This window comes from Salmo salar, chromosome 12 (assembly GCF_965601325.2).
Source record: "Salmo salar chromosome 12, fSalSal1, whole genome shotgun sequence".
Taxonomy (NCBI): Eukaryota; Metazoa; Chordata; class Actinopteri; order Salmoniformes; family Salmonidae; genus Salmo; species Salmo salar.
The window spans coordinates 40,419,195-40,438,217 of record NC_138302.1 but is presented as its reverse complement, the minus strand read 5'-3'; the positions used below and the strand labels follow the sequence as shown (position 1 = coordinate 40,438,217).

The 19,023-nt window shown below is 40.2% G+C and overlaps 2 protein-coding genes and 1 non-coding gene across 3 annotated transcripts; 2 read left to right on the top strand and 1 right to left on the bottom strand.

Annotated features, from left to right (window-relative positions):
• Positions 1-7,628: 7,628 nt before the first annotated feature.
• On the bottom strand, positions 7,629-15,361 carry LOC106565011 (splicing regulator SDE2). The gene is made up of 7 exons (XM_045691328.2): positions 15,166-15,361; positions 12,499-12,616; positions 12,178-12,289; positions 11,615-11,784; positions 9,707-9,812; positions 9,171-9,549; positions 7,629-8,681 (listed from the first exon to the last, which is right to left on the bottom strand). The coding sequence occupies exons 1-7, from the start codon at positions 15,265-15,267 to the stop codon at positions 8,463-8,465; spliced, it is 1,206 nt and encodes a 401-aa protein (XP_045547284.2). The 5' UTR covers positions 15,268-15,361; the 3' UTR covers positions 7,629-8,462.
• trnat-ugu (transfer RNA threonine (anticodon UGU)) lies at positions 8,882-8,961 on the top strand. Its single transcript has one exon. It is a non-coding gene; the product is annotated as a tRNA-Thr (tRNA).
• On the top strand, positions 15,361-16,257 carry mrps28 (mitochondrial ribosomal protein S28). Its single transcript, XM_014131568.3, has one exon. The coding sequence runs from the start codon at positions 15,559-15,561 to the stop codon at positions 16,135-16,137; it is 579 nt and encodes a 192-aa protein (XP_013987043.1). The 5' UTR covers positions 15,361-15,558; the 3' UTR covers positions 16,138-16,257.
• The last annotated feature ends 2,766 nt before the right edge of the window (positions 16,258-19,023 follow it).

Below are 19,023 nucleotides of genomic sequence, written 5' to 3'. Positions count from 1 at the left end.
TGTGTGTGTGTGTGTGTGTGTGTGTGTGTGTGTGTGTGTGTGTGTGTGTGTGTGTGTGTGTGTGTGTGTTAAGCTACATGGAAGGGATAATTGAGTAGTTTGGTTCATCAGGCTGACCCCCAGTCCTCGCTTGAAATTATTGAGGCATGATGAGGTTTTTGCAATATGAAGATAAGAATTTCAGAGTATGGTTCCCCTGTATCTGGTAGAGAATTTACTTTGTGAGGTGTGGGGAGGGTGAAGGTTATCGCAGTGTTAAATAGATGGATTTCAGAATTAACCTGGAAGAATCCATTTAAGGGTTTAGGTAAACTGTCTGGGAGGTATGAGTATTTGTAGATGGAAGTGCATAACTGGCGTACATTAATGTTGTAAACAGACAAGATATTGAGTTTCTCAAATAAAGTTGCAGATGGAGCTAGGTAATTAGAGGAGGTAGCTAGTCTTGCAAATGTCTTTGTATGATGAGTGATTTGTGTAGGTAGGAGGCATATGTACTGGCCAAGCCAATATTACAGTAAATGAGATATGGGTAAATTAAGCTATAGTATAGAGTTAGGAAGCAAGCCTGAGGAACCAAACAACTAATCTTTCTGATGATAACAACAAATTTCATTGCTTTGCTACAGACAAATGTAATATGGCATTTCCAGGATAACTTTTCATGAATTAGAACTCAGAGGAAACTAGTGGATGTGACTTGTTTCATTTCATTCCCACCAATTGAGATTCTGTCTCTTTTCTTTACAATATTTCTTATTCTTACTAGTTTTTAGAATAAAGTTAGATTTTTTAACATTTAAAGATCATTTTTTATCTGAAACCATTCAGAAAATTTGGCCATACCTGAGTTGGCTTCATTAATTTGTGAATCAAAATGATTGTGTGATAAAATGAAATCGGTATCATCAGCAAAGAGAATGGGAAGTACAGTAGAAGACACAGCAGCAAGGTCATTGACATAGATTAGGAATAACAAAGGTCCAATTATCGAACCCTGTGGCACAGCACAGGATATCTTGGCCCTGGTAGATGCACAGCCGTTTGCATAAACAAATTGTTCTCTAGCATAAACATATAACCAATTATATGTTCAATCATGAAAACAGTAATAATGCAATTTAAAAAGTAATGTTTCATGATCAACCGTGTCAAATGCTTTGGATAGATAAAAAAAAACAAATGCCAAAAAAGTATATTCATTGTTGTAAAGGCTGTAAAGATTTTATCCACGAGTTGCAAAAGAGCCAAATCTACGGAGTAGTTTTTACAAAAAACATATTGGTGTTCATTAAGAATACGGTGTTGATTTAAATGTTTCAACATTCTCTTATACACACATTTTTCTAGGATTTTAGAAAAACATGGTAGTTCAGATATTGGGCGAAAATTTGTAAAAGATCTTGGGTCCCAAGATTTATAGTGGGGGATACCTTTGGAATTTTCAAATCTTTAGAAACAATACCAATTTGCATAGATTTGGAGACGATACTGTATACACTACATATACAAAAGTATGTGGACACCCTTTGAAATTAGTGGATTCGGGTATTTCAGCCACACCCGTGCTGACAGGTGTACAAAATCAGGCACACAGGCATGCAATCTCCATAGACAAACATTGGCATTAGAATAGCCTTACTGAGGAGCTCAGTGACTTTCAACGTGGCACCATCATAGTGCTCATTCCAACAAGTTAATGAGTCAAATTTCTGCCTTGCTACAGTTGCCCCGATCAACTGTAAGTGCTATTATTGTGAATTGGAAACGTCTAGGAGCATCAATGGCTCAGCCGCGAAGTGGTAGGCTGCACAAGCTCACAGAACGGGACCGCCGAGTGCTGAAGCGCATAGTGCGTAAAAATCACTTGTCATCGGTTAAAACACTCACTATCGAGTTCCAAACTGCATCTGGAAGCTACGTCAGCACAATAACTGTTCGTCAAGAGCTTCATGAAATGGGTTTCCATGGCCGAACAGCCGCACACAAGCCTATGATCACAATGCGCAATGCCAAGCGTCGGCTGGAGTTGTGTACAGCTCGCAAGCCATTGGACTTTGAAACAGTAGAAAGGCGTTCTCTGGAGTGAAGAATCACGCTTCAGCATCTGGCAGTCAGATGGACGAATCTAGGTTTGGCGGACGCCAGTAGAACGCTACTTTCCCGAATGCAGATGGTCAACTGTAAAGTTTGGTGGAGAAGGAATAATGGTCTGGGGCTGTTTTTCATGGGCTAGGCACCTTAGTACCAGTGAAGGGACATCTAAATGCTACAGCATACAATGACATTCTAGATGATTCTGTGCTTCCAACTTTGTGGCAACAGTTTGGGGAAGGCCCTTTCCTGTTTCAGCATAACAATGCCCCCATGCACAAAGCGAGGTCCATACAGGAATGGTTTGTCGAGATCGGTGTGGAAGAACTTAACTGGCCTGCACAGAGCCCTGACCTCAACCCCATCGAACATCTTTGGGATGAATTGGAACGCCGACTGCGAGCCAGGCTTAATCGCCCAACATCAGTGCCCGACCCCCCTAATGCTCTTGTGGCTGAATGGAAGCAATTCCCCGCAGCAATGTTCCAAGATCTAGTGGAAAGCCTTCCCAGAAGAGGGGCATTGCTATTGGGAAACCGGGCCGAGGATAGTTCTTACGAGGCTTAAGAGGTCAAAGCAAAAAATTCTGATCTGCCTGTCCAGACTGAGGTCACATATGGAGCACTAAAATTGTATTAGGATTTAGATCCACATATGGATGTAGTATAAATCTGAACTCAAACATTTTTGTTGTTGTTTACACATTAGGGAAAGATCAAATAGGTATCAAATATTCCAAAAACAGTGCCTTCGGAAAGTATTCAGACCCCTTCACCTTTCCCACATTTTGTTACGTTACAGCCTTATTCTAAAATAGATTTGTTGATCATTTATCTACACACAATACCCCATAATGACAAAGCGAAAGCAGGTTCTTAGAAATCTTTGTAAATGTATAAAAAATCTAAAACTGAAATACCTTATTTACACACACTACCATTCAAAAGTTTGGGGTCACTGAGAAATGTCCTTGTTATTGAAAGAAAAGCAAATGTTTGTCCATAAAAATTACATCAAATTGATCAGAAATACAGTGTAGACGTTGTTAATGTTGTAAGTGACTATTGTAGCTGGAAACGGCTGATTTTTAAAAATGTAATATCTACATAGGCGTACAGAGGCCTATTATCAGCAACCATCACTCCTGTGTTCCAATGGCACGTTGTGTTTGCTAATCCAAGTTTATCATTTTAAAAGGCTAATTGATCCTTAGAGGAGAAGTACATTAGAGTGTCTAGTTTGAGAAACAGATTCCTCACAAGTCCTCAACAGGCAGCTTCATTAAAAAGTACCCGCAAAACACCAGTCTCAACAACAGTGAAGAGGCGACTCCGGGATGCTGGCCCTCGAGGCAGAGTTACAAAGAAAAAGCCATATCTCAGACTTGCCAATAAAAAAAAAGATTAAGATGGGCAAAAGAACAGACACTGGACAGAGAAACTCTGCCTAGAAGGCCAGTATCCTGGAGTCGCCTCTTCACTGTTGACATTGAGACTGGTGTTTTGCAGGTACTATTTAATGAAGCTGCCAGTTGAGGACTTGTGAGGTGTCTGTTTCTCAAAGTAGACACTCTAATGTACTTGTCCTCTTGCTCAGTTGTGCACCGGGGCCTCACATTCCTCTTTCTATTCTGGTTAGAGCCAGTTTGCGCTGTTCTGTGAAGGGAGTACACAGCGTTGTATGAGATCTTCATTTTCTTGGCAATTTCTCGCATGGAATAGCCTTAATTTCTCAGAAGAAGAATAGACTGACGAGTTTCAGAAAAAAGTTATTTGTTTCCGGCCATTTTGAGCTTGTAATCGAACACACAAATGCTGATGCTCCAGATACTCAACTAGTCTAAAGAAGGCCAGTTTTATTGCTTCTTTAATCAAGACAACAGTTTTCAGCTGTGCTAACATATTTTCAAAAAGGTTTTCTAAGGATCGTGCCAGGCTTTTTTCCGCTACACTCAATTTGAGTGGGTTGAGTCACTGACGTGATCTTCCTGTCTGGTTTTGCGCCCTCCCTGTCTCAGTCCCCAGTGTCTATGCTGCAATAGTTTTTGTGCCAGGGTGCTAAGGTCAGTCCATCCTATCTGGTGTAATTCTCCTGTCTTATCTGTTGTCCTGTATGATCTTAAGTATGCTCCCTCTAATTTTCCCATCCCTCTCTGTCTCCCCTCCTGGAGGACCTAGGACCATGCCTCAGGATTACCTGGCCTGACGACTCTTGGCTGTTCACCTTGCCGTGCTGCTGCTCCAGTTTCTGCTGTTCTGCCTGCAGCTATGGAACCCTGACCAGTTCACTGGACGTGCTGCCTTGACCTGCTGTTTTGACCCTCTTTCTCCCTTTCTACCGTACCTTCTGTCTCAAGCTCTGAATGCTCGGCTATGAAAAGCCAACTGACATTTACTTCTGAGGTGCTGACCCTCTATAATCACTATGATTATTATTTGACCCTGCTGGTCATCTATGAATGTTTGAACATCTTGAAGAAGGATAGGTTTCTTCCTAGGTTCCTGCCTTTCTAGGGAGTATTTCCAAACCACAGTGCTTCTACATCTGCATTGCTTGCTCTTTGGGTTTTTAGGCTGGGTTTCTGTATGATGAAGTAAAAAGGGCTTTATAAATACATTTGATTGATTGATCTAGGGCTACTTAAGACAGAGCTTTTCAAAACCAAAGTGTAGATATAATAAAATTTTATTTTGCAATTATCTTTGTTCTTTATGCAGGTAATATGATTTTTGTGATGTCTTTTCGAAGTCTAGAATATTTCCTGCTGTTCACAGGCGACTGGTCATTTCAAGTAATTACATATACCTATTTATTCTTGAAGAATGTCTTAGGCAATATTAGTCCATTGTTTTTAGTCATATATACTGGAAAAAACTACAGTGAGAGAAAAATGTATTTGATCCCCTGCTGATTTTGTACGTTTGCCCACTTACAAAGAAATGATCAGTCTATAATTTTAATGGTAGGTTTATTTGAACAGTGAGAGACAGAATAACAAAAAAGAAAAGAAAAACGCATGTCAAAAATGTTATAAATTGATTTGCATTTTAATGAGGGAAAAAAGTATTTGACCCCTCTGCAAAAGATGACTTAGTACTTGGTGGCAAAACCCTTGTTGGCAATCACAGAGGTCAGACATTTCTTGTAGTTGGCCACCAGGTTTGCACACATGTCAGGAGGGATTTTGTCCCACTCCTCTTTGCAGATCTTCTCCAAGTCATTAAGGTTTGGAGGCTGACGTTTGGCAACTCGAACCTTCAGCTCCCTCCACAGATTTTCTATGGGATTTAGGTCTGGAGACTGGCTAGGCCACTCCAGGACCTTAATGTGCTTCTTCTTGAGCCACTCCTTTGTTGCCTTGGCCGTGTGTTTTGGGTCATTGTCATGCTGGAATACCCATCCACGACCCATTTTCAATGCCCTGGCTGAGGGAAGGAGGTTCTCACCCAAGCTTTGACGGTACATGGCCCCGTCCATTGTCCCTTTGATGCGGTGAAGTTGTCCTGTCCCCTTGCCAGAAAAACACCCCCAAAGCATGTTTCCACCTCCATGTTTGACGGCGGGGATGGTGTTCTTGGGGTCATAGGCAGCATTCCTCCTCCTCCAAACACGGCGAGTTGGGTTGATGCCAAAGAGCTCAATTTTGGTCTCATCTGACCACAACACTTTCACCTAGTTGTCCTCTGAATCATTTAGATGTTCATTGGCAAACTTCAGACAGGCATGTATATGTGCTTTTTTGAGCAGGGGGACCTTGCGGGCACTGCAGGATTTCAGTCCTTCACGGCGTAGTGTGTTACCAATTGTTTTCTTGGTGACTATGGTTCCAGCTGCCTTGAGATCATTGACAAGATCCTCCCGTGTAGTTCTGGGCTGATTCCTCACCGTTCTCATGATCATTGCAACTCCACGAGGTGAGATCTTGCATGGAGCCCCAGGACGAGGGAGATTGACAGTTCTTTTGTGTTTCTTCCATTTGCGAATAATCGCACCAACTGTTGTCACCTTCTCACCAAGTTGCTTGGCGATGGCCTTGTAGCCCATTCCAGCCTTGTGTAGGTCTACAATCTTGTCCCTGACATCCTTGGAGAGCTCTTTGGTCTTGGCCATGGTGGAGAGTTTGGAATCTGATTGATTGATTGCTTCTGTGGACAGGTGTCTTTTATACAGGTAGCAAACTGAGATTAGGAGCACTCCCTTTAAGAGTGTGCTCCTAACCTCAGCTCGTTACCTGTAAAAAAGACACCTGGGAGCCAGAAATCTTTCTGATTGAGAGGGGGTCAAATACTTATTTCCCTCATTAAAATGCAAATCAATTAATAACATTTTTGACATGAGTGTTTCTGGATTTTTTTGTTGTTATTGTGTCTCTCACTGTTCAAATAAACCTACCATTAAAATTATAGACTGATAATTTCTTTGTCAGTGGGCAAACGACCAAAATCAGCAGGGGATCAAATACTTTTTTCCCTCACTGTATATAAACGCAATATGCAACAATTTCAACAATTTTACTGAGTTTCAGTCAACTGAAATCAGTCAATTGAAATGAATTCATTAGGCCTTAATCTATGGATTCCACAACTGGGCAGGAGCGCAGCCATGGGTGGGCCTGGGAGGACATAGACCCACCCACTTGGGAGCCAGGCCCAGCCAATCAGAATGAGTTTATCCCCACAAAAGGCCTTTATTACAGACAGAAATACTCCTGTTTTATCAGCTGGTCTCAGACGATCCCGCAGGTGAAGAAGCCAGATGTGGAGGTCCTTAGCTGGTGTGGTTACACGTAGTCTGCGGTTGTCAGGCCGGTTGGATATTCTGCCAAATTCTCTAAAACAACATTGGAGGCAGCGGATGGTAGAGAAATGAACATTAGATTCTCTGGCAACAGCTCTTGTGGAAATTCCTGCAGTCAGCATGCCAATTGCACACTCCCTCAGAACAAGACATCTGTGGCATTGTGCCATGTGATAAAACTGCACCTTTCAGTGTCCTTTTATTGGCCCCAGCACAAAGTGCACCTGTGTAATGATCATGCTGTTTAACAAAAGGGTGCACAAAATGAGACTTTTTCAATACACTCAAAAAACATATTTAAGATATTTTATTTCAGCTCAAGAAACATGGGACCAACACTTTACATGTTGCGTCTTATTTTTGTTCAGTATAAGTGTTTGTAAACAATTTGTAGTTTAAATAAGATAAGACTATCAATCCTTGCATCCAGCTTGCTGTGAATTTGAGAATGGTTATATTTCCTCAGCCCCATCCCTCAATTAACCAAACAAAGCGGCAGGGGCAGGCTGTTGAAATGGCAGGTTGCGGCTTTAAATGAATTCACCTTTGTTAGCTACATTTGTGATTTCTGACTAAAGACATTAAAAAAAATTGCAAGCCATCGTATTCCTTAAATTCAGGCTTGATTTAAAACATCTGATAACCCCTTTTGTTCTATGAGGAGAAAAATATTGTTTGTGGATTAAAACAATTGAAGTCACATTGATGTACTTTTACTTAATACAATAACTCCTTGAAACATTGAGAAAGGCCTTTTATTCAACCATATATCCAAATAAAGAACATGGGTACATATAAGACCACAGAAAAACAAGAAAGCAATTTCCAGAGTAATGAACCAAATTTTTAAGCCAAAGAATAACTCTGTCCTAAAAAGATTTTGGTTGTGAGAACAACCACTCACTAACCAGGTGGCCATCCAACCTTTTTATGTGAGTAAAGTACGTTGGATAAAAAAAAAAAAAGTCACAGTCCTGATGGAAACAGCAAATAGTGTCAGTAAACTTTCCAAATGTCAACAAAACACAATAAGCTACACAAGGTGGGAACTTTGTGTTTCTGGAAAATTAATTACATGAGAAATGGCAGTGGAAACACCTTGATACTCTAAAATGTTGATATAATAACCATCATAGCAAAGTAAACTTGGAGTCACGTGATGGTAACATCTCTAGTTGGAAATTGCGCATTTAGTTTTAGAATATTTGCATGAAAATCTGTCACCAATTGGATAAAAACCGAGCTACTGTGATAACGAGAAACTTAATTTAATTTGTGCCACTTCATCCAACATAAGGGACAGTACACTGACTTAAGAATTTAAAAAAAGTACAATCTACTCCAGAAAAACTTTCTAAAATGAATTAAGAACAGGAGAATTCTGGGATATATCCAATAGCTGGGACAATCTTTAAATGTGTCCACTATTTGGGGCAAACAAAATAATCAGACACTTCGAATCTGGGGCTCATGGCATAGTTATATCTGTTGCCTTAATTGTCACCAAGTTATCAAGAGTCCACTCAGCATAAGACTCATTATTATATGGTGCTGTAATAGAAACTAGGCAGTCATTGCTTCTTGCCCTTGCTGGGTTTGGCCAATAGGGCAGGATCAATGTCCTCTGCAGAAAGCCCTATGGTGGAGAAAAGGCGAGCAGCGCGCTCGGACAGGGTTCCCCCACACTTCATCCCCCGTGCAATCAGTTCCGCTTTTAGCCTGTCCAACCCCAAAGTCTCCAACTCCTTGTCTGAGTGCACTGCCTGGAGGTCTAAGGGTGCATCTTCACACTGCATACCAGGGGAGAAACACACATGAGTTAATCTTTAAAAGTAACTGTTCATTACACTGTTCTATTTTGCATGACTGCAATTAGTCTTGTTGCAATGTCCTTTCGTGGTGCATTGTGAGCCATTAAACATCTTTGGTCATCCCAACTTCTCATTTGCATTATGGTCACAAGGAAAGCTGCTTAAATTCTGTGATGACCTTCCCTGTGGCTCAGTTGGTAGAGCATGGTGTTTGTAACGCCAGGGTTGTGGGTTCGATTCCCACGGGGGCCAGTGCAAAAAATAAATAAATAAATACATTAAATGAAATGGATGCATTCACTACTGTAAGTTGCTCTGGATAAGAGTGTCTGCTAAATGACTAAAATGTAAATGTAATGACCCAGAACAACGAAGGAGCAAGTATGGATAATGAAAATGTAAAACATTAAATAATGAACTAACAAGGCCCAAGAGGACAAATCTTGAGTGGAACATTAAGAAACTCACAGCGGCTTGGTTGACGCTACTCTGAGCTACGCCTAGATTGTTGGTCTTCGGGAATGTTTCTTCTGTGGGGACCACCTCCTTCTGCTCCCCACTACCACCTGAAGCTGCTGCCGCTGCTTGAGATCGTGTCTGCACCTCTGCTGGGCTCTCTGGAGAGCTGGGTCCTGAGATGGAGTTGCTGCTTGCACTAGGAGCTTCTGAAGTTGCTGTGTGTTCCGCTCTGCTCTGAGAGGCTGATGTGTGAGCTGACGTTGCTCCCTTTACGGGACAATCGGGTACCCCTGAACCTGAAGCAGATGTGGAGGGAGAGTTCCCGCTTTCGCTTGCATCATCATCATCCTCAGAGCTGTCCAGGTCATCCAGGCCACCAACACCCGTCCTGTAATATCCAAAACATTCCACTATCAGTTTTGTCCTCATGACACTTTTTTGGCATGTTTTATTATTATATTTTTTTTTTTAAAGAGTCTGCAAAGATTATTATTATATTTATTTTTTTACAAAAATGTTAAACCAAGATGACAAAGCTCATTCACCAAAAGCATTTCTTCTTGCTTTTCCCTTGGCCTTTGTTTGGAGGTGGCTTTTTGCGTTTTGGTGCCTCGTCTACTTTCACTAGTCCGCTGGAAGAGGCTTGCATTCCTAAAAAACAGACTGTTACTCATCCTTGAATTAGTTCTATGGAACAAACAGCTCTATACATTCATCATTTTCCACAGCACAGATCATTAAGAATATATATATACAGCACCAGTCAAAAGTTTGGATACACATACTCTTTCAATGGTTTTTCTTTATGTTTACTATTTTCTACATGGTAGAATAATAGTGAAGACAACAAAACTATGAAATAACATATGGAATCATATAGTAACCAAATAAAGTGTTAGACAAATCAAAATATATTTTATATTTGAGATTCAAATAGCCACTTTTGGCCTTGACAGCTTTGCAAACGCTTGGCATTCTCTCAACCAGCTTCACCTGGAATGTTTTTCCAACAATCTTGAAGGAGTTCCCACATATGCTGAGCACTTGTAGGCTGCTTTTCCTTCACTCTGTGGTGCAATTCATCCCAACCATCTCAGTTGGGTTGAAGTCAGGTGATTGTGGAGGCTAGGTCATCTGATGCAACACTCCATCACTCTCCTTCTTGGTAAAATAGCACTTACGCAGCCTAAAGGTGTGTTGGGTCATTGTCCTGTTGAAAAACAAATGATATTCCCACTAATCCCAAACCAGATGGGATGGCGTATCGCTGCAGAATGCTGTGGTAGCCATGCTGGTTAAGCGTGCCTTGAATTCTAAATAAATCACAGACAGTGTCACCAGCAAAGCACCCCCACACCATAACACCTCCTCCTCCATGCTTTACGGTGGGAAATACACATACAGAGATCACCCGTTCACCGACACTGCGTCTCAAAGAGACACGGCCGTTGGAACCAAAAATCTCAAATTTGGACTCAGACCGGTCTAATGTCCATTGCTCACGTTTCTTGGCCCAAGCAAGTCTCTTCATATTATTGGTGTCCTTTAGTAGTGGTTTCTTTGCAGAAATTTGACCATGAAGGCTTAATTCACAGTCTCCCCTGAACAGTTGACGTTGAAATGGGTCTGTTACTTGAATTCTGTGAAGCACTTATTTGGGCTGCAATTTCTGAGGCTGGTAACTAATGAACTTACCCTCTGCAGCAGAGGTAACTCTGGATCTTCCATTCCTGTGGCGGTCCTCATGAAAGCCAGTTTCATGATAGCGCTTGATGGTTTTTGTGACTGCACTTGAGGAAACTTTCAAAGTTCTTGAAATAATGTAGTGACGCCTCTAGCACTGAGATGCAGCGCCTTAGACCGCTGCACCACTCGGGAGCCATAATACAGAGTTGGTCTTTTACCAAATAGGGCTACCCCCCCCTACCTTGTCACAACACAACTGATTGGCTCAAATGTATTAAGGAAAGAAATTCCACAAATGAACTTTTAACAAGGCACACCTTAATTGAAATGCATTCCAGGTGACTACCTCATGAAGTTGGTTGACAGAATGCCAAGAGTGTGCAAAGATGTCAAGGCAAAGGGTGGCTACTTTGAAGAATCTAACATCTAAAATATATTTTGATTTGTTTAACACTTTTTAGATTACTACATGATCACATATGTTATTTCATAGCTTTGATGTCTTCACTATTATTATACAATGTAGAAAATAGTAAAAATAAAGATAAACCCTTGAATGAGTAGGTGTTCTAAAACTTGTGCCCGGAAGTGTATATATAAATATATCTGTATAGAAATTACACCAGGGGCTCTGCACTGTTTGGCCCTGTGCAGCTTCCGTGTCTCTCAGAGGGGTTGGGTGAAAAACAGACATTACCATTCTTACAAATGGACAATAAACATACTATTCTACCATTTCATTCTAAATATCCAATTGAAATTCGTGCCTTTTAAAACAGAGTCTTCCAGGCGTTCTGAGAGATCGTGGCACTGCTGCTCATAGTCTGGGTCTGTAAAGTGATGCTTGGGCTCGGCCAGCTTTCTCTGCAGTCTCTCCAGACGCCTTTGCTCTTTCTCTGCCTCGCGGTCTGCCTGCTTCTTAAGCCACTCTACCATCCTGAAGACACACACACACACACACACACACACACACACACACACACACACACACACACACACACACACACACACACACACACACACACACACACACACACACACACACACACACACACACACACACACACACACACACACACACACACACACACACACACACACACACACACACACACACACACACACACACACACACACACACACACACACACACACACACACACACTGACTACATTTTCATTACCTATTTATTCATGCAATTTATCCATTCCATTGTACCAAAAGTGCAAACTGACGATCAAATCCACCAGGTGAACTTCATCAAAAACACCTATTTAGAAAAATACTTCAAAATACCAGATAAAATTGAGTCTGTGGGTGACTAACTTACTCTTTCTCATGGTTGACATCTCTTAGTCTCCTCCCGCTTAGGTCTCTGCAGGCTTCGCGGTTTGTGGTCTTCTCAATTTGTGCCCCAAGAGCCCTAAGCATAGACCCAAAGCCTGCCAGTTACAAATAATGGAACAGTTAGTTATTCATTTACTCACTTATTCAGAATAATGTAAGCAACATTTCACACCTGTCCACTAACTTTAGGCTTAACAGTAAATTATCATTTTCTTAAGTAGCTAGCTAACCATCTAGATAGAAGTTATAGTAATGAACCTGTTACTGCAAGTCTAAGGGACAAGACTAATAACTACTTAGTTACCTCCTTTCCCTCCACAGAGACGAGGCTCCAGTCGATACACCGCTCCAGCCTGCAATTTCTCATCAAGCTCTGATAGTCGTCCATTATTCTTGACATAGAGATCCGATGACGGGATTCCCTGAAAACGATAGAAGAAACGTTAGGCAAGTAGCTAGCTAGTAGGGACGTAATGATTGAACAATACGCATCGGTCCACGGTTCAAATGTTTAAGATATGAGTGCGGTTGGTCTTCAGAACTCCAAACCGATCCAAATGTAGCATAGGCCAGGAAATTGATTCAAACGTTACGAAACATCTGTCCCAATTTTTTCCCCTCAAATTACTTTCTACCTTTGGAAAATAAATAATATTTTGTAACAACTGCGTTCTCTCCTTCAGTGTAGAACTAAGCATTTAATTGTGTTGACAGTCATTGAGCTACAACCCCATGCAATATCAGTAGCCTAGTCAAATCGCACACTGTATGCAGCTTTACGCGCTGACCAACGAGAGGTAGGCTTATTCCTGATCTGGCACATCTATGCGTCACCTTTAGCATTCAAATGTTTGTAAAATGGATTGAGCAATAATAGGCTTTATTAGATGAGTATATCATTTGCTAGGTTATTTTATCAAACGTGCTGTTACCGGATTAAATGTAGCCAAAGCTACCGCAGGAGACAACTCATCTGGATACACACGATGATCTGAGATTACATTTGATTTTATTTTGATTGTTCAGGTTCACCATCAGCAATAGTTTCACTTGAAAACAGAGTGTGTGTGCGTATGCATTCAGAAAGTGGCGCAGCGGCCTAAGGCACTGCATCTCAGTGCAAGAGGCTTCACTACAGTCCCTGGTTCAAATCCAGGCTGTATCACATCCAGCCGTGATTGGGAGTCCCATAGGGTGGCGCACAATTGGCCCAGCGTCGTCCGGGTTTGGCCGTCATTGTAAATAAGAATTTGTTCTTAACTGACTTGCCTAGTTAAATAAAGGTCACATTTTTTTAAAGTATTCAGAGACTGACTTTTTCCACAATTTGTTACATTACTGCCTTATTAAATTAAAAAAACTAAATAAAATGTATTCCCCTCCATCTACACAAAATACTGCATTATGACAAAGTAAAAACTGGATTTTAGAAATGTTTCCAAATTTATTAAAAATAAACACTAAAATATCACATTTACATAAGTTTCAGACCCATTACTTTACTTTGTTGAAGCACCTTTGGCAGCAATTACAGACTCGAGTCTTCTTGGGTATGACTTCTTTAGCTATCCGCACTGCTTGGTTGAAGCAGGAGAAGAGAAGCTAACTCAAGTGTGTCAAAACTTCCAAACGGTCTAAACCGTTTGATGAGATGGGGTGAAATCCAAATTCATGCCATTTATTCATTGGCTTTGTTTTCCCTATTTTTTTTAAAGATAAATATTGATATATTACTAGCTCTAACACTTTAAATCTGTTGGTGATTTCAGCTGGAAAATCAAGAAAAAGAGTAAATCCATCATTTATCAGATCCCTATATTCAAGCAAGTCTTGGACCATGCATGTTGTTCTACTTGGGCTTTGACAGATTTTTGCCGTTTCATCTGTACACAAGAGATTAACAAAAATAAACAACTGAACCAGCACTTGCATCCGCCCTTTCTAGCTCTGACTAATGATAGCTACTTTGAGGAAAATGTTCATTTATATGCATGTGATATGTGGTTGTCCCCCCCTAGCTATTTTAAGATTAAAGCACTAACTGTAAATCACTCTGGATTACATCTGCTAAATCAGGGGTTCTCAAACATTTTCAATTGGGGCAACCCCACTTCCAGCATTGGGTAACATCCCACGCCCACGTCTATTTCTATTGGCAAAAACACTATCCATGACACAAACCGTTCACACCCCTCTTGTTGGTGGAGAGAATTTTGCAGAGTTAAAGCTTAATTCCAGAAATTCTACACATCGTCATGCGGCGCACAAAAAAAGTGCAGTTTTTAAGCTACTTTCTTTTTGCAATTCTATACAATTTGCTATATCTAAATGTGCATTCATGCAATATTTGAGTGACAAAAAAAATAACAATATCTACGGGCAAAAAAAAAACTACATTAAAAAAACCTGCTGACATAGGCTAGTTGATCTGGACATTTCTGACAAGTTATAAATAGCTATCTAAAAATGTATGCAATGACAAACATGACAAGAGGACCTGATGGTGCACTACTCAATTTCGAAATTGCATATTCTACTATAACAACTTTCAAGACTACGTTTAAAGCCGGACGGAGTTCTTCATAAACCCACCAAAAAAAGTTTGGGAACCATGTGCTAAATGACTAAAATGTAGAGAAATGTTTCGTTATTGAATCGCATCGGAGCCCATCTAACGTTAAATGCGAATCGAATCGTCTTGAAAGGGAAAGATGCACATCCCCACTAGTATTAGTACTGCCAGTACTAGCTAGTAAAAAAAATAAATAAAAAAAAACAGCGCAGAATAGCATAGCAGAAAATACTACGTATGTTCAAATCCTGGTTGGCATGTTTGTTAAACTAGATAGCTAGCTTCCGCTAATAACATTGCCGCGTTAGTTATCTAACTACCAGTAGCTAGCTTGTTGGATGTGGAACCTATGAAGTAATATTTCAGTTTAATTGATAACACGATCATTTTGATACTAACCTTTACTTTCGTAAAAATATCAACTAGATCACGAACAGATGCTCCAGTAGGAAAATAAGCATTGCAAAAATGAAGACGTGGACCAGAAAGAAACAACTCCATGATGTTGTCAAAGAGAGCACAGAAATGTAAGGATAGTTTGTCGAGCTACCACCGGATATTTACGCTAACGTCAAAATGTTTTATGCTACGGAAGCCGGAGAGCTTGTTAAGTAACGTGACGATGTAGCGTTTATTAAGGGCTTTGTTTTTTATACTAATTTTGCCACCACAAATGTAAGGAGTTTGTTATTTTTATACAGTAAGAATTTGATTATAGTGGGATTCCTTCCTTTTTTATTTAAATGTAACACAAATAAAGCACCCATCGTCCTTTGCGGCAGACACAGCAACATGGCAGCTTTGTGCAAGGTCGTGTCAGGTCTGAGGACTGGCACATGTGTGTTTCCAAAACGAGCAATTGATATTTGCAAGTCGTTATACAGCACAGATAGCGGGGAGACATCAGAAGGAAAAGCGGTGGAAGAAACGCAAAAACCAGCAGCCGACAAGGTGAAAAGTGGCTTCGCTGCAGCATATGAACAACACACTGACCTTCAGCAGAGACAAAATCAGACGGGAACTACTGTCAGACTTGGGTCAACAAGAAATGAAAAATCATTTGCGTCATTGCTACGAAATTCTCCTCTCATGCAGATGGGACCAGCAAAGGACAAAATGGTAATCGGGAAGGTCTTTCACATAATCAAAGACGATTTGTACATTGACTTTGGTGCCAAGTTCCATTGTGTATGTAAACGACCGACAGTGGATGGAGAGAAGTACCAGAGGGGGAGCAGGGTACGTCTGCGTCTTGAGGACCTCGAGCTCACATCTCGCTTCCTGGGTGCGAACACCGACACAACACTACTAGAAGCAGATGCCTTTCTTCTTGGACTGATCGAGAGCAAGGACGCAAAGATCAAAGAGTAGAACAGCATTGACTTCGAACCATAGACCTGCCCCAGCAGAGGACAGTTTTTCTTGTTGACGTCACTATTCCCACTGTCATTTGTAACTGAGGGCTTGAACAATAAATGTATCCAAATGTAATGTTTCTGTTTTATCTTCAGAAATCTGCTACATCCATGTTCAATGGTCATTTCATTTACCCATTTAGAGTCATTAAGTGCCTCATGCTTAATAACAGTAATGTATCATCATAACCCAAAAGATAAGGTTGTAGTTTTCAAATGTTTAATCAAGATCTCATGGACTGTTAGTCCTTGCATGTCAAGGTATGAATATGAAAGTGATTACATTTCTCCAGTCCCACCCTACCTCTCAGCAAACCAAGTGTTGGGGTAGCGCTTGATCATGACTCTTAAGTTTCATTACATTATACTATAAGTCATTGGACGAAGGTTTCTTCTGTAGGGGAGAGTTCTTTATAGATCCCAGACGCTCGGTCTGCACATTAACATGCATCGCTTGCGGCACGGTTTTGGAAGCTAATGGACCTTATCTTTCATATCAACGATAAATAAAAAAAAGGTTACATTCATACACACCTTGTTTGCATTAGGGATTATAACTATGCATTAACCATGTTCTTAATCATCTTTAGAAAATGAATAACTCAAAAGTTACATGATCAGTCAGTTTTTATTCAGTGACATTCTTCGCAGAATTAAAATGTGCAGTTCAGCATATGCATCAAAGTTACTTTTTATCTTGTCACATTTTGAGGAGTCCCTTTCCTACATTTAGTGTTTTAGTTGAAAGTACCCTCACCAATTTCTAGACTAAAATTGCCATCTTGAGAAAAAGATTAGTTATATTTCTGTCTTTAACTGATGTAGTTTACTGTACTGAGGTATCCTAAAGACTAAGGCATCAGTACAATTTACAGTTCATTAGCAGCCTATAGCTCTACATACTTTTTATAATCCAAGATCCTGCGAATGGTAGCCAAAAAATACATAATGTCACAGAGTATGATATCATCTCTTATTACAGACTAGCATCTGAATTTGATGGTTAAACAAAAGAGGAAAACCTAAGTTTTGGAATGGAACTTAAAAAAATACAGGCATTCTTTGCACAACGGTATGCCCTGAAAGCCTTGCCATTGTATAATGCGTGCAGTGATTTATATGCAGCGACTCCCTAAGTAGAGCATTTCATTTTCATCACGTGTAATTGACCAGATTAAATGCAATTGCCAAGTTATTGAGCAGTGGCAACAAGGTATTTGTTGTGGAGATTCAAAAGTAGGGAGTAGTAGTTTCTTTGGGGTTGTTTGAGATGATGCAAGCCTTAGTTGGGTGCACTAACTGAGATGCTTTGGAGGCACTTTGAGGCTATGGTTGTCCTCTACTATGGGAGTGTATGTGTCCTCTTCTACAGCATACAAGATCACCATACACTTCAACCACACATGGTCATATACAGCCACTGTGAGAGACAAAGACAGAGTGGATAAGGTTATGTTTTCCATAGTGAATCAGTGATTAAAAGATACATAGCATTGAAATTCAAATGGTCTCACCTCTGTGATATTCATTTCAGCAGTTCCAGTGCCTTCTCTATCCAACTCCTGGAAGGCCTCTGTGAAAATAAGGGGAAATATATATTTTTTGATTTGTGCTTTAACACTATCTATAATTAAGGCCATGAACTTTTCTTGACCATCTGACCTGTTGGGGCTCGGGGGCAGTATTGAGACATTTTGAAAAAAATATGTGCCCATTTTTAACTGCCTCCTACACCAACTCAGAAGCGAGGATATGCATATTATTAACACATTCGGATAGAAAACACTCTGAATTTTCTAAAACAGTTTGAATGGTGTGTGTAAGTATAACAAAACTCATATTGCAGGCAAAAACCTGTGAAAAATAGATCCAAAATTTTGTGACTGTACTATTTAGTGTCATTGTTTTATAGATACCATAGTGAGAAAGGATTCATTTCGCAACACCTACGGCTTCCACTAGATGTCAACGATCATTATAAAGTTGTTTGAAGCGTCTATGATAAACAGAGAGCAAATTAGAATCCAAGGAAGTTGACATGTCATCACTTCATTTTTTTGCGCCTGCGCATAAATCTGAGAAACGTGAGTTTTGTCTTCATTGTTTATCTAGACATAGGATAGGTTGTGTGAAAATATTACTGATGTTTAACGTTAAAAATGGACCAAAAGATTAATGCTAAACAACATTTGACATGTTTGAACGAACATAAATAGATTATTTACTAGGTTTTTTTAGCTTTTCGGCGTGATTTTACAGTCCCCCCACCACGTTTTGTGGGAGCATAATGAACGCTAAGTACTTGGTGTTATTTGGACATAAATTATGAACTTTGTCAAAAGAAACCACATTTGTTCCGGACCTGGGATGCCTTCCGGACCTGGGATGCCTGCCTTCTGATGGAGATAATCAAAGGTAAGGGGATATTTACAATGTTATTATCGATTTTAGATGATGCTAACTGTATAGCATAGCCTGTTGTTCTTAGCATAGCACCCCGTTTATTGCAAAATGTGATTTCCCAGTAAAGTTATTTTGAGATCTGGCCATTCGGTAGCAAATACGAGATGATAATATATTATTATTTGAATGACAATATTATAATTTACCAATGTTTTCGAATAGTAATTTTGTTATGTTCACCGGAAGCATTTCAGAGAAGAAAAAAATCTGAATTTCACGCTACTGTAAAATGCTGTTTTTGGATATAAATATGAACTTGATGGAACAAAAAATGCATGTATTGTATAACATAATGTCCTAGGAGTGTCATCTGATGGAGATTGACAAAAGTTAGTGCATAATTCAAGCTGGTTTCTGCTTTTGGTGACGCCTGACCTTG